Source organism: Psittacula echo (genome assembly GCF_963264785.1).
Source record: "Psittacula echo genome assembly, chromosome: 14".
NCBI classification, from domain to species: Eukaryota; Metazoa; Chordata; class Aves; order Psittaciformes; family Psittacidae; genus Psittacula; species Psittacula echo.
In genome coordinates, this window is record NC_137750.1 from 7813878 (window position 1) to 7828655 (window position 14778).

A 14778-nucleotide genomic window follows, 5' to 3' on the forward strand; every position below is an offset into this window, starting at 1 on the left:
CTGCAGTGCAGTGACCAGCCAACACCACCTCTTTCTTGGCAACACACAGCACCTTGCACACTGAGATGCTGGGCTTTGGTGTGGGGCTTCTGCACACTGTTCTGTCCTCTTCTGTACATCTGTATCTATAGTGTGGCTTTTTGTCCTTATTGGTATTCTGCAGTACTTGGAGATGTTTCTCAATCATGGGTCCCAGGAAGAGAGAGCTTTCATGTCTTTATTCCACTTCTTCCACCCTATGAAGTCCTCAGTGCTGTCCCCTCTCTTCCTCTCTGCCATGCATGTCCTGGGCTGCTGGGAGCAGAGGGGAGCTGAGGATTGCTGATGTAAAGGTCTTGTGCAGCTTATCCTCCTCTCCTTGGGTACCGCAGCGGCTCCATCACTGCACACATCTGCTGGACTCATATTAATGTCACGATAGTGACGTAAGAGCCAAGGGAAAGGGCCCAGGGAATTTGGGATTTTGTCCTGAGAAACGCAGAACAGCATTAACAGCCTGCAGCATTACATGGATTGGGATTGCTGGACCAGCTCAGGCACCACCCCAGTGATAGCCAAACGGGCCACCCTGGGCTGAAAGGCAGCTGGGTGACTGTGTGTAGCATCACTGGGACTCAAACCAGGTCAGCCACCAGCAAGGTAAGTGCTCAGAGCTTTGTGCATCCCATGAGCCTCAGTGCCACATGCTGCCCCTGAGCCCTCAGATGTGGCTTTGTAACCACACCAGTGCTCAGGGACATCCCAGGGACATCATTGCCTCTCACGGCATCTTGCTGCCGAGTCCCGGTCGTGCTCCCAGCGGGGCAGCACCGCTGTACAGATGTAAGAGGAGATCTTGTTTCTCTCAACCTGAAACCATTTCCTTTCCCCCCCTGCCCTCCCTCCCCTCGCCCCCTAATTCATCCCTGGGGGTTTAATATCTATTTCTCCAAGTGCCACAGGCCAAATTTACTGCTCGCATAACTCCACTGACTTCAATGGCGAAGAGCGTTTAGGGTGCTCCAAGGAGGCGTAAGTAGGAGTGATGTGATGGAATTGAGTAAAGGAAAATACAGTCTGACTGTCAAGAAGAGTTTCCTACCGGCGAAATCTATAGACTGTGGAAGTTTCCCATGGGAACGAGCAGAGACCAAGTTGCTGAAGTCATTTTAAAGCAGCACAAGAGAATAGGAAATCAGGCCAGTGACTGGCCAAAAGGAAAGGTGAGATGACATAATGCTACTTCTCCTTCTCTAATTTCTGTGGCTGCATTTGCTTTGTCCATGGAATTATTTTCAAGCAACTGGATTTCTCCTTGTTTTTCAAGGGAGGAGATGGCCCTTGCTGCTTCTGGAGTGGTTTCAATTCCTCCACTAAATTCTGTCCTGGATTAAAGCAATGCCCATTGCAGCCCCCATCAGTCCTCCTGTTATTCGTGCTGCTCGCAAACCTCTTCTGGGGTCTTTTCAAGCTTCTTCCCTGAGCCTTTGGCTCCAGTTCTGTACTTAAGGAGCTGCACAAAATGAGTCAGTGTCTCCTGGGAGTAGTGGCAGGGCTCATCTAGGTTAATGCAGAGGTGTGCCAGGCTACGGATGCTATCAGATATGGATCTGTAACTTACTGGCAAGCAGGAGAGAGAACCGGAGATGGAAATCTTCCTGTCTCCAGGCATCCTTCAGGTAGATTCCTGGTACATCATCTGCTGGAAAGCCATAAAGGGAAATCCCTGGCGACTTCTGGTAGCTCCTGCCTGCTTTGGGCTCGGCACATAGAGCCAGGTCTGCACATGCTGGGGGCATCCCCAGCTACCACCCGTCAGCCTTTGCAACCCTCTTGCCCAGGGACCTTCCTAAATGCCTTTCTGAATGACTTCACGTGCGCTCACCGTCCCCGCAGCAGCAAGCCAACGCTGCGCTGTTAGAACCTCCTACCTCGCACAGTTCCCAGATAATTACAGATTAGAAGCGGCTAATTTCTATTTTTGTCAAGCTGTCAGAGATCTGTGTTTGTTATTATTGTCTCCTAGGTTGCCAGTTGCATAAATACATATGTAAAACCCCCTTTGATCTCTAAGGATAATGACACAGATTTATCAAATGTTTGCCTTTTTCTGTCTCTTTGAAAAGGCTGATTTATGGAGTGCAGTCCCTACCTCCCTTCCTCTCTTGAAATATGAAGTGTTTGTGAGCAGCCAAGGTAATATTTAATATCCTGCCAAGAATCCTTTGCACTTCCTAACAAATGAACTACAACCTAACCAAATGGTTCACATCTGTTTAGCCTCTTCTCCTTTTTAACTAAACAAATTAGCATTAGAATACCTGGGAGGCACACAAAGTCCCTTTCTAGATGACAGAACACAGACAATTATTAGCAAGGGGAGTAACTGTACTGAAAGGAGCAGGCATGGACCTAGCAGATGTTTTCACATCTCCTGTAGTGTCCATGAATGACCCGTGCTGCAGCGGACATGCTGCCATGGCCTTTCAGCCCTCTTCTGAATGAAATTAAAGGCAGTGGCCTCAGTTCAATGTTTCATTTAAAACACTTCCAGCACAGATGAGTTTTGCTGGGTGGGTTCCCCCCCCCCTTATAAGTGGCTAAAATAGAGAGCATCGCCCCTCTCCTCCTCACCCACTTGCCAAGCTTGGTGACAGCATCCTCAGAGGAGGCAACAAGGCAGCTCTGGGTTTATTCCTGTTTTCACCAGTGGCTTTTTGTCCCCAGAGCAACAAACCACCCAGCCTTATCGCCCTTTCCCTCCGTCATGTAAGCTATAAGGGGTTATTTGGGTTTTAGGGGAATCACAAGGTGCAAACGAACATCTGCAAGGTGTATTTTGGATCATTATGGGCTTCTGCAGCCTGCGCAGATGGAATTACAAACTCACACCCCTCCAGCCACATGGGGCCTTTCGAGCACCCCTGCTCCCAATGGAGCCTCAAACACCTTTAGATCAGAGGGTCAGGAGCAGGTTTTGGGGCTGAGGATGGGATGGGGTAAGATGGGCCCTGCATTGAGCCCTCATTTAGTTGAGGGAGCCAACAAAGCCCATGTTTTATTAGGGCAAACACTTGGCTTTTGTTGTGTTTTGGAAAAGAAAACAGTCTCACAGAGATACTGCTATTAATGCATCATCCGAATAACAAGTGATTAAAACCAACAACAGCTACTGTAAGAATGCAGCTTTGTAGCCCTGGACCGCATGGGACGCAGCAGGGAAAATCATTCTGAACACACCAGCGGGGTGCAATTATAAATAAAACCGGCTCTGTAAAGGCTACAAAAGCAGCAATAATCAGCCCAGCCTGTGGCTTAGTCAGGACTAAAGACATGTACGGAAGGTGCTATTTATTACCCGAGACAGGGACACCGCTGGATGAAGGGGTGCAACTTCAGGGTAAGTCAACAGAGGGAGTTCATTGCCATCGTGGCCAGGCGAGGCACAGCCAGCGCATCCCTGCGAGCGGCCCGAGCGCTGCCTGTCCGTCTGTCCGTCCGGCCAGCACGGCCTTCCTGCAGTCCTCCCTATAAGGGGATATGAGGATATGCATATGAGGGGCCAGCAGCGCTGGAGCAGGTTCATTAGCTCCAAGCTGTAGAGTCTGTCTCTGGCACAGGGCATGGCTCCAAAGACAGACCCCAGTTAGGCTGAGCCCTGCAATAGTTCACACAATGCTGCTTCCAGTGTGGTGGCTCCTCATCTCACCTATGAACATGCTTGTGGAGCAGGAAGCCCAGCGAGGTTGCTCCCAAGCAATGCAAATGCCATTGGAGATGCCGGATGACTCTCAGCACCAGCCCTGCGGGGCAGCAGAGTGGCAGCGCAGGGCACAGGCCCCTTCCCATTCCCAAATGGAAGTGTTTGGCATTCATTGCCAAGTCCTGAGGACAGCACTGGGCTGACTGAGGTTGCTGGGGGTCCCCTGGGATAGGGACAGACCTGCACCCCATGCTGTGCTGTGAGTGAGGAGCACAGGGCAGAGCTGCTGTGGGAACATGACTGCACATGCCTCTGCTATGCTCATCCCACTGCTCGTCCTGGCACTGATGAGGGTTAACCAGCCCCACTCCCGACATACTGCCAGCTCCTGCCAGTCCCTGTTCCTGCTGAAAGCCAAGTGCACGTAAAATGCACTAAGCAGCAGGCCAGGGGCATCAGAAGGGGGAGAAGAGATCTAAACAACGCTCCTCTCTCTGTTGCTGGTGTTGCTGTGGCATCCCTCTTCCCCTTGGTGTGCCTCAGTTTCCCTTCTGCACTGGCTCAGACAGCCAAGGCTCAGGATGTGGGTCACTGGCCCTTCGGCTGCTCTGCAGCGTGTATCCCTGCAGAGCATCCCTACAAACCTCTGGGTGCAGCTGATAAACTCAGGCTGTTCCCATCCCGGCTTGGATGCGGTCCAGCAGCTCCCCTGGAAGCGCAGCGGAAATGCCTTAATCACCTCGCCTGCATCTCTGTTTCAAGTCTAATTTGATGCAGGGCCTCCTCTGCCTGGCCAGGAAAACAACCCAGACATCTCCCAGCCTTTCTCAGCAGCACTAATGTTAATCTTCCTCGTTACTCAGCAAACAAAAGATGAGTCCCTGTGCCAGCAAGAGAGCTCTGACTGCCATGCGCCTGTCTGCATCTGTGTGCGTGTCTTGTCCTATGCGTTGGGATAAGAGGGTCAGCGCTGGAGTCCATCCTGCCTGGCTGGGAGGAAGCTCTGTCCTCTCACAGGGATGCCTCTTTCTCTCTTCCCCCTTCTTGCGTTTTGGAGGAGGAAGATGGTAACGATGCCCGTACTGGTTCCAGTTTGGTCAGTGTGGGAGGTCAGAGCCCTCCCATTTTCAGTCACTCAGGGCAATTCCTCAAAGTCTGTGTGTTTAAGAAAAGACATCCTGTTACAGCAGCAGTTCTGATGGGTACAAGCAATGTCCATGTATTTTATAGAACATATTTAATGAAAAAGATGGATCAAAGGGAAGCTGTAGTTACAACAGGAAGTGTTAAAAAGGGGAGCAGGGGACAGAAGGGACCTTGGAATGCATCTTGGACAGCAAAACCAGGGGGAAAACCTCAACCACCAAACAGCCCCACTCTGGAGAGATGTGAAACCTGGGTATAGAATCATAGAATGCCTCGTTTAATGGGCAGGACTGAAGCAGGGCTCCTAGGAAAAGTGATACAGGTATGAATTTAGGGCAGCTTTTCCAGCTCTAGCAGGGACAAGCAGGCATCCTCCTTTCCATGCACCTCTCTTTACTTCCTGTGCTCCCCTACAGCAGCAGCAGCCCCCCACCAGCTCCCCGCTATGGTCAGAGGTGTCAGCAGCGATGCTCAAGCATTTGGGAGCAGTAACCCTGCAGGGACTCAGGGAAACACACGGTACCTCCCCAGACCGGATGAGTGCACCAAGCTGAACCCGCTGCCAAATCGTCTGTTCTCGCTCCAAGGCCTGGAGGTGCCAGCACTGGTCCGGAGCAGAAGGAAAAGCGTCTCCGCATTGTGGGAAAGGGGCTGGCTTTGCCAGCCTTGCTCTGTGAAACAGCTGAACTGTGCCTTTCTGGAACACTGGAAACCAAAGCCCAGCCCGAGGCACTGACCCGCTGGAAAACCTTCAGTGCAAACAGTTCGAGTCTGGAAGCAGGAAAGCAGAGGTGATGGAAAGTGTACGAGGCAGAGCTGATGAGAGAGGTGCTCTCTGAAGCACATGTACTTCTGATGGAGGTCTGAATGGCTTCAGGACGCTGTACATGTGCTCAAAAGACCTTCTCTTTGGGTCAGGGAGAACTTGAGTCCCCTGGTCCTGACCGCAGCCTTTAGGAGGGGCTGGCATCCTTGTGATATGGCAATCCAGACCGTGCAAGCGTTAACAGCACAGCAACTGTCTCACGTTCAATACTGCAAGCTCAGTCGACAGAAGGATTGGGTAGGCAGCTCCAAAGCTTGCTAAATGTTGTGTTGAAGCCCTAAAAGCCTGTAGCATATTTCGAAGGGGACTAAAAGCCGTCAATGGAAGCATCCAGTAAGGCACAGTCTGAGGGACTCTCACAGAGGAAGGTCTGACCTTCTGCGACACCTCTGACCCCACATCTCAGTTGTCATCCTTGATCCCTGAACTAACAACACGCTGCTTGGGAGATGATGAACATTAGAACCAGAGGAGTTCCCTTTGGCAGGGCCAAGTACTGGACATGCACTTACAGGGGACAAGCCCTGCTCTGCAGGATCGACCTTCTCCTTGACTGGAAGAAGAAACAGCAGCACCAAGAGGCAAACAACCTACCCAAGGCCACATCACCAGCATGAATAGCTTCCTGCATCCCTTGCTGGAGGCAGCTCTTTGCCTGGTTAGGAAATACCATGACTAGAAATGCCACTGGGGACAGCCTGCAACGGAGCATCTAGTGTTACCACCTCCAGCAGAGCTGCTTGGTAAGCAAACAGTGCTGATAGTTCTGTTTTAAAAGCAAAGTGTTCTGTAGACAGCCTGCATTTCCAAGGAAGGGGGGATGGATATCTAATCACCTCTGGAGAGCAACCAGGACAACATGCTTTCTATCTGTAATGATAATGATTTCTAATAGTATCACTCTGTTTCCATTGCCACTCTCCTGGGACCGTGAGGACTGAAAAGGACGTGTGTGTTTTGTGTAAAGCCTTGAAATGCCGTGGCCTGGCTGAGTGGGAAACGCTGCTGGAGCCAGAGGAGTGTGAATGTGTTACTCTGCTGGGGCAGATTATATCGGAGATTGATACAGGAAGCGAGAAAAAACCAAAGCCCAGTGGGGGAAACGAGAAGGGAAAGAGCTGTGTGTGCGGGGATTGGGTTTCCTCATTCATGCTGAATGAAGTGCAGAGCCCCACCAACTGCCCAGCTCGCTGGGATGCTGCCATGGTGCTTCCCACAGGACGTGGGGCTCCTGGAAGAGCTTGGGGCAACTCAGCATCTCATGGCTCAGCTCCCTGCACTGTCCTGCAAAGCAAGTGTTGTGGTGAGATCAAGTGACCTGATGGTCAGAGCAGAGAAGAGATGCAGAAGGAATCATAGAATCAGACTGCTTTGGGTTGAAGGGACCTTAAAGCTCATCCAGTTCCAACCCCCTGCCACAGGCAGGGACACCTTCCACTAGACCAGGTTGCTAATCCAGTGCCAGCTCTCTGCAATGCTCCTCAAACCATTACCCAGTGCTCTCTTTACAGAGCCATGTGGAAAAAAGGGGTATGGGCTGACAAAAACATGGGCTGTTCATTTATCCAACAAGGTGAAACATCATCACCCCTATTTTATGGATGGAGTGCATTTCTTCAGCAGAGATCCGGAAAGAATGAACATCCCCTGAGCCTCAGGGCTGCTGTTTTATCCACAAAACCACACAAAAGGTTTTAAGTCCAAATAGAGCAAAAACCAGCTTCATTCTCAAGTCACTGCTCAGATTCCTCTGTGAGCTTCAGTACAGGCTTCTGTTGGTGCAGAGCTGCCCGCTGTCACAGCAGCACATGGATGGGACCCTCTTACCTACCAGCAGACCCAGGGCTAGCAGGTCCACTGCACATTGCTGCTGGGTTTTCTCACTACCACATAACTAGCAGGTATCCTCCCAGTTCATGGGGAGTAACCAGGATAATGGGATAACAACCAATCTATATTCAAGCTCTCCAAATGGAACAAGGAAACAAAACACTACAATTCTACACAGGAACTGCTGGTTCAGATTCAAGGAGCCCTGCAAAGCCTGATGCTTGCCCAAGTTTTGCTCCCAATTGTGCAAAGTGACCACATCAAGACACTTCAGTGCACCTCACCTGCAGGATTTGGGCAGCAGTAGTGCTGGAGTGGGGATGGCTGACATTAATCCTCCATGTAGGGCCACAGCGACCACAAACACCCCTGGATGAGGACAGGAGATGGATTTGTTTTGTTTCCACACTGGCACCAGCACCCAAGATCTCCGTTTGGCAATGTTCTTATTTTCAAAGCACATGCACCAGCAACAATTCCTAAAGGTGGAATATGACAGTAGATGCTTTCATTCATACCTGACACATTTGGTACCAAAGCAGAGAACACCTTCTAGGTGAAAAAAAAAGCTTCTTTTTAACAAAATAAGGTGATTCTTACCTTTAAATCCCACGTCCACTCATTCTAAAGCCAGGCTTTCTCTCCTGCCAAACAGACTGGGTGTGGAGGTGCTGGTGCAACCCGGTGACCTGCACTTCGCAGACACTCAGTGATGATTACAAAGCTCCTGTCTAGCCCTAAACCCCGCTAATGTCACACATCTAGGCCTAAGAAACAAAGATGACTGCTCCTCAACATGAAACCACAGGCATGTCCTTGGACCTCTCATCAGAGCTGAGTTTGTCAGGACAGCACTGACAGGCTGCCCCGAAGCCTGGCTCTGTAATGACTTAGGAGAAAACCACAACCCTCCTGCCTCAGCAGAACTTGCTGCCTCTGGGAGCAAAAGCTGTGGGTTTTGGGAGCCATCGGCTCTTTTCAGGTTCCTCTCCCAGCTAAAGGTTGACCAAACTCCTTGGCTTTGCACAAACCCTTTCACCTCACATGCAGCCTGGTTTCAGTGTGCTTTTTGCACAAGAAACCAGGATTGCACAAGCTCTCCTTGCTCTTGCAATGACCAAGAGGAATATTGTTGCTGTGAGAAACGCCACAAAACTACCAAATACCTTTGCCATTAACCAGAGTTTCAGGAAGTGAATCGCTGAGAACAGATTTGGAGCATTCATCTCTCTTGTTTTGTACAGTATGTACTTTATTGCAGAGAAGACCGGATACAGTTTTAAAACAAATTCAGGAGTTGCGCGGTTTCCAGACATTTCTACCAAGTGCTGCCTGCAGTAACTCGAGTACAACAGACACACAGTAAGAGGGAACTCAATCCTGTCACCTGCAATCACTTGAGAGAGGCACAAAACCTTGCAGCTGATTTAAGAGCCATGTCAAAGAGGTGGCTCTGCTCTGGGAGCACCTCCACCAGCCCAGCAGAGGTTAACCATGCTGCTCCTCATGCACACCAGCGTAACCAAGACCAGACGTTGGTGTGGTGCATCATGAAAGCAGGCAGTGAAGGTTTTATGTCTGTGTGATACGCACGTGGTGGCAGATTTGTGATGCTTCCTTATTCGGGATCAGACGAGAGACGGTGTCTCCTGCTGCTGTATCTTTGCATTGATGCACGGCTGTGCTGCCCAGTCCCTCTCCACATGGGAAAGAAATCTTGGCGTGAAAACACATCAAGTCATAACAGGCATTAATTATATATAACAATAACACAGTCTTTGTCTACCCTGGGTGCTACTGTGCTTGGAAGCATCCCAGCAGGGCACAGCCAGCCCCAGGTAGGCTGAGGGCGAGCCACAGCCCCGTGCTGGGATCATAAGCACATTAGAGTGTGGCTAGAAATGTTCTTCAGTGTATCAGTTAACAAAGATAATGCATTTCTTAGTGAGCCCATCCACAGTAATTGCTTTGGAGAGACAGTGGCTGCATCAGCAATTTGAACATTTTTTAATATTAGATTAAAAAAACCCAGCTTTTTTCCTGTAAAATGTGTTTCCTTACCAATTACATACCCTCACAGTGAAGCCTTCTCTCTAAGCCACCACAGTGGGATACTGAATGCAATTCAAACTCTCGATGCAAGTCCAGAGCTCATCCAAGGACATTGAGGCTGAGTGGGCTGGCACAGGACACATCAGCATTGAAAAGCCTTCAAACTATCAGACTCTCAGATCTGGTTCTCACCTCCTACACCTTTTCAGAGCTTCACTGACATAAGCAGTAATGGGCATTTTTACCAGCTGAAGATCTGACACACAGGGCTCAAACTCCAATGACATAAAACCACATAGGAGGCCGAAATTCGCTGTGATGGATGTACAGCAGAATGGCTCACAGTGTGTTAAAGGAATACGTTAGAGAAGAGCTGTTCACCTAGAGGCTGGTTAAATGCTGATGTGTGGTGTTCTGAGACTTTTCCTTACTCAGTTAGCATTGTGCCAGCTGTATGAAAGCTACAATCTACTGGGGTGAATGGGAACCTTGGGAAAAGTAACCGAAAAGCCTCAAGGAATGAAGGCTTCCATGTAATATCAGAGTGGGGATGGCACAGATCAAGACAAGAAGAGCTCACCCAACCCACCATGTGCCTCAAAGCTGAATTTGGAAAGGATGCTTGGGAAGCAGGGGCAATCATTCATGTGTCGCTGCCTGATGGCTTTGCCAAGGCTGCCAGTGCTGGCCGTTAGTGTGCGCATTGTGACTTGCTAAGTGAAAACCTACCCACGAGATGAGAGGCCATGACTCATGGAGGCTTTGGAAGGCCATCCCAAAGTGATGTGCTTGTGACATCGGCTAAATCATAACCCGTGATGAGTGAATGGGCCTGAGGCCTGTGAATGCTTTAAGCTATCCTGTCTATTCCCTTTCAGAAGAAAACAGAAAGTTATTGCATGAAGCGGTCGCCAGGCACAAATGAGTCTTCTTCAAGCAGATCCCCTCAGGTTTCCCCCTTGTAATCACTAAAATATACTACCTGATGTGTCACAAGGACGACAAGTAATTGACATTTAAGGCAATCTGATTTCCATTGCCCTCCCATGACTTTCACCAAGCAGATCGCCCTTGTCTTCCTTCTCTAGGAACGATTTCTTGCACGTGAACATGACGAGCAGCAGCATTGGCAAATGCCACAGGCTGCAGAAGAAGAGCTTCCTGGAGCTGCTGCGGTCTGCATCCCTGTAGAACCGGAAGGCGAGGTAGGAGATGTAGAGGTTGATAGGGAGCGAAATGACGGGGAAAGTCCACGTGGTGATGTCGAGAACAGGAGCCACTGTTGAGAGTCCGATTAAGGCCAAGCAGTGGCGCAGAGCCACCCGCCTGCACAGCCCTGGGTGCGTGACGGACATCATACAGTATCCTCCTCGGGAGTAATCTTCCCGCAGACCCCAGCTCAGGGCATTGAAGTGAGGAAACTGCCAGGAGTAGAGGATTCCTCCTAACAGCAATGCACCTGCAGTGGGAGAGGGAAGGAAAGGTGCATTAGAGGGACACTGCAATCGAAAGAGCTCAGCCCATACAGAAGAGCAGCACTATGAACCTGTGCAGAAGACAAGGCTTGCTGTGTCAGGTGAGATGTGCTCTGTTCTTAACAGCATTTACATAGGGTTGCACATGGTGGTTCTGCTGTTTTCAGAGCACTTAATTGGAAAAGCATTTCAACAAGTCACTTCCTCCTAACGAACCATTGCTAACTGGGTTCTGCACCAATTCAGCCTCTACCTGAGGGAAGACTGATGGAAATGAAGCAAAGTTGGGCAAGGGATTGTTTTCCTGGGTGCCTCTACCTTCTCCTCCCGGGTTCCCAAGGTAGTGCATCCAGAGAAGAGCAAAGCCAGTGGGCAGAGCAGTGTCACATTGACCGGAACAAGGCAGCCCTCCTCCATGAGAGCAGAAAAGGAGGATGAGCTGCTTCCTCCTGAGAACTGGGGAAATGCCAGCACTGTGTAGCCCAGAGCAAGGCTAAGCCTATGTATGAGGGAGAAGTGAGGGAACTGCTCAGGGCACTGGAGCGCCTGCCTCACCAGGAGCTGCTAATGAGGTGACAAAGATGATGAACTTCTATTCCTTCAAACCCATTGCAGGAACCTCTAAGTAGTTTGCTCAAGTAACTCTACTCACACCAATTCTACTTCACCCACTACTTCTACATTTAATAAAGAACTATGCAAGCACCACATGTTCCCCAGTTATCCTTGAGACAGGGTACAGGGCTTATCAAGGCAGAAGCAGCTTGTATGCTGATTTCAAGGAGGCCCTCAGACTAAACTCCCTGCGCTGATTTTGTCTCAAGACACAAAAAATCCCCCAAGGCTGTTGCACATTATGAGCGTTCCTGGATTTTCCTTTTGTTTCCTGAGCTCCCAAACACTCTGCTCTGGCATGAACACTTTCTTTGCATCTCCCTGTCTCCATGAGCTCATTCTCTATGGAAACTACTTCTCACTCATTCTCTTAATGACTTGATAGAAACAGAAACAGCAACACTTATCTGCCCACAGGTTAATGTATTTCAATTCTTTCCCAAATGCTCTAACAAAGTCCCTGTCTCCTTTGAACTGCTTCATGGTTCACATTTCTCTGGCTGTACATTCCTTGGGGCATGTCTAGTTCTTGTCTTAAAGAGCACACCTTACACTGGTAGCGTCATACAAATTACAACAACCTTAAGTTTGCAAAAGAGCCTCTTTTTTTGCCCTAATTGATCAACCAGTGAAGGAATGGTCCATTACACTTACTGCAGGTTTTCCAGTTGCTTATAAGATTCAGTAGTGGTATAGAAGACCCACCATTAACAAATACTCCATGACCTGAGTACCTGCCTCTGCAAGTTGATTATATGAAGCACGGAGATAGACCCTCCTATATTGGGCATGCAGCTTTCAGAACAACATTGCCTGCTATGAATCCCAGGTGATTTCCTGGAATCACTTGCAAATCCTACCATTCGATCCTACTAAAGTTGACTTTCAGACTGCGGATGTTCTGCCCGTTCTCTATATTGGAACCTTTATGAAGGTTCACAATGGTGCACCCCAAAATTACCACTGATTTCAGAAAATCACGGCAACAGATGTCATTTTGGTCCTAACAGAATAGATCTGATTCTGTTCTGTGGGAGCCCGAGGGAGTAGCTCTGCTGAAATAAATGGAAATAAAATCAAATCAAGGAGCAACACTCCCTATATCCCTATCCCTATATAGCATGTCATCCTATAGCTTTTTCCTTGTCTTCTTAAGCACAGTGCTTGAGGAAAGATCCTGAATGTGATTAACCTCAGATGGTACTATTTCAAGTTTCACCTCTGAAGCACTTTAGAGACATTAGCTTGTCACTTAGGGCAAGGTAACCTACAATTATCCATCAGCTGAGGAGCCAGGGCCAGGATCCAGAGGCTGTCCCTGCTTCCCACGGCTACGGACGAGCTGGCTTTTCATCTGGCATGTGCTGCATCCCTGTGTTTCGGCTGTAACGCGGGCTTTGCTTATTCAATTGTTCAAATGTTGTGTGCAGCCAAGCTCAAAACACAGCCTAAACCTCAAGCACACAAACCTCTTTAACAGTTCTCTAACTATAACACCATTAAAATGAAGAAAGAAGTCATCTGGAGAAACTTTTAAACACACACCAACCAAACTACTTGGGGCTGGATTCCCATTTACAAAGCTCTGGTTTTTACATGCAAGCCTTTGGAATTTAATTACTTTGATTACATTACAACCATTGAGATAATTGATATTTTACAGAGAAACTCAACAGTAAAACATTTTAATAGCCCATTATGAGGATTTTAACTGACCTGATCTTTCTGTTAGTTCCCATGTGCCTTGGCTATCCTGCAATTTCCCCTGGCCAGGCTGAGATTGTCAGCTTGTCAGAGATCTTTAAGTGTCACGTAAGACTGATGACTTGCAAAGCACAGCACATGGTACAGTACAATTCAGCATCAAACGAGCTCACAGTAGGAATCCTGTCAAACCCAGAGCAGACACTGTAACACTCATTAATTACTAGATGAATGTTAACTGTGTCATAATTAAGTCAGTAGTGTTTTTAAGCAATATTACAGCAAGACTAACTCTGGAGACAAACCTGGTTCAACATAGCACAGTCTGCTCTGCTGCTTCTGTGCAGTTCCCAACAGTTTGGGAACTCAGTCTAATCAATGCAAATCTCATTTTCCTCTACAGAGTTTATAATGAAGTGAGCACCAGACGAGGTCATTCACAGCCATAACAACTGGAGCTGGAACAGAGGCTGCAAAAGCAAAGCTGGCTATCAGAGTAGAGCGAGAGACAGCCTGCACCCAGGGATGCTGCAGATCTTGCCCTTCCTCAGCTCCTCTGCTGCACATGGAAACCTGAGTGCAGGCAGACTGATAAGAAATCACAGAATCATAGTATCACAGATCGATTTGGGTTGGAAAGAACTGATGAACTTAAAGCTCATCCAGTTCCAACCTTCCACTAGAGCAGGTTGCTCCAAGCCCCCTCCAGCCTGGCCTTGATGCCCAGACTGAGCTAAGGCTACTTAACACAACAAGCAATAGCTATATGTCAAGACCTTTATCCCTAAACTGGCAAGGAATAAAATGGATCCCACCCAGAGTGCAAGGGACTGGATTATTTCACAGCAAAGGCAGTAGAACATGAAAAATCCACCTGGATTAGGATCGGCACAACATCCGCTCACCCTGCTCCTGGTCAGGGTTTGTGTTGATGAATTGCAAGAAAACAAGTACCTGGCTTGTGGAATCCCAAACTCTTTGGCCTTTTTGGCCAGATTTTTAATAGCTGCAAGCTTAGCCCATTTATGACCACTTCCAAACTCTTCACTTCTCCAAGTGTGAGAACCTGGGACAGCCACAAGCAGACACTTATAAATCCCGGTAACTTGGCAGCCAAGTCCTGTTTGGTTTGGGAAAGAAATGAAGTCTATTTAGGCAAACAGGACGCAGGTCTCCAGTATTCTTACACTCTGGTGTGAAAAATAGGTATAAATGTTTTCTTGTTGATTTCCTATTGTTTAATCACTTTGTACTAGTTTAAATCATCTCCGAAGTTACAGGGTTGCAGAGAATCAGGTAGGCCCTACGACATCCACAGAGTTAAAGACAAATAACAGATCTGACTGTTCATCATGAATGTTAAGGTTAAGCTATTATTTCTTTTCTTAAATTCTTTTGGAAGTATTTAAATAGTAATAGAGCTTCTTTTTAATAAACAAGAACAAGCT

General features: G+C 48.5%; 1 protein-coding gene across 1 annotated transcript in view; it reads right to left on the reverse strand.

Moving 5' to 3' along the window:
• Positions 1 to 10355: 10355 nt before the first annotated feature.
• The window catches only part of COX10 (cytochrome c oxidase assembly factor heme A:farnesyltransferase COX10), a 101121-nt gene continuing 96698 nt past the window's right edge, over positions 10356 to 14778 (reverse strand). Inside the window, exon 7 of the mRNA XM_080629210.1 lies at positions 10356 to 10995. Coding sequence (XP_080485336.1) covers positions 10553 to 10995 — 443 coding nt within the window. The 3' untranslated portion in view covers positions 10356 to 10552. The remainder of the gene's footprint in view (positions 10996 to 14778) is intronic.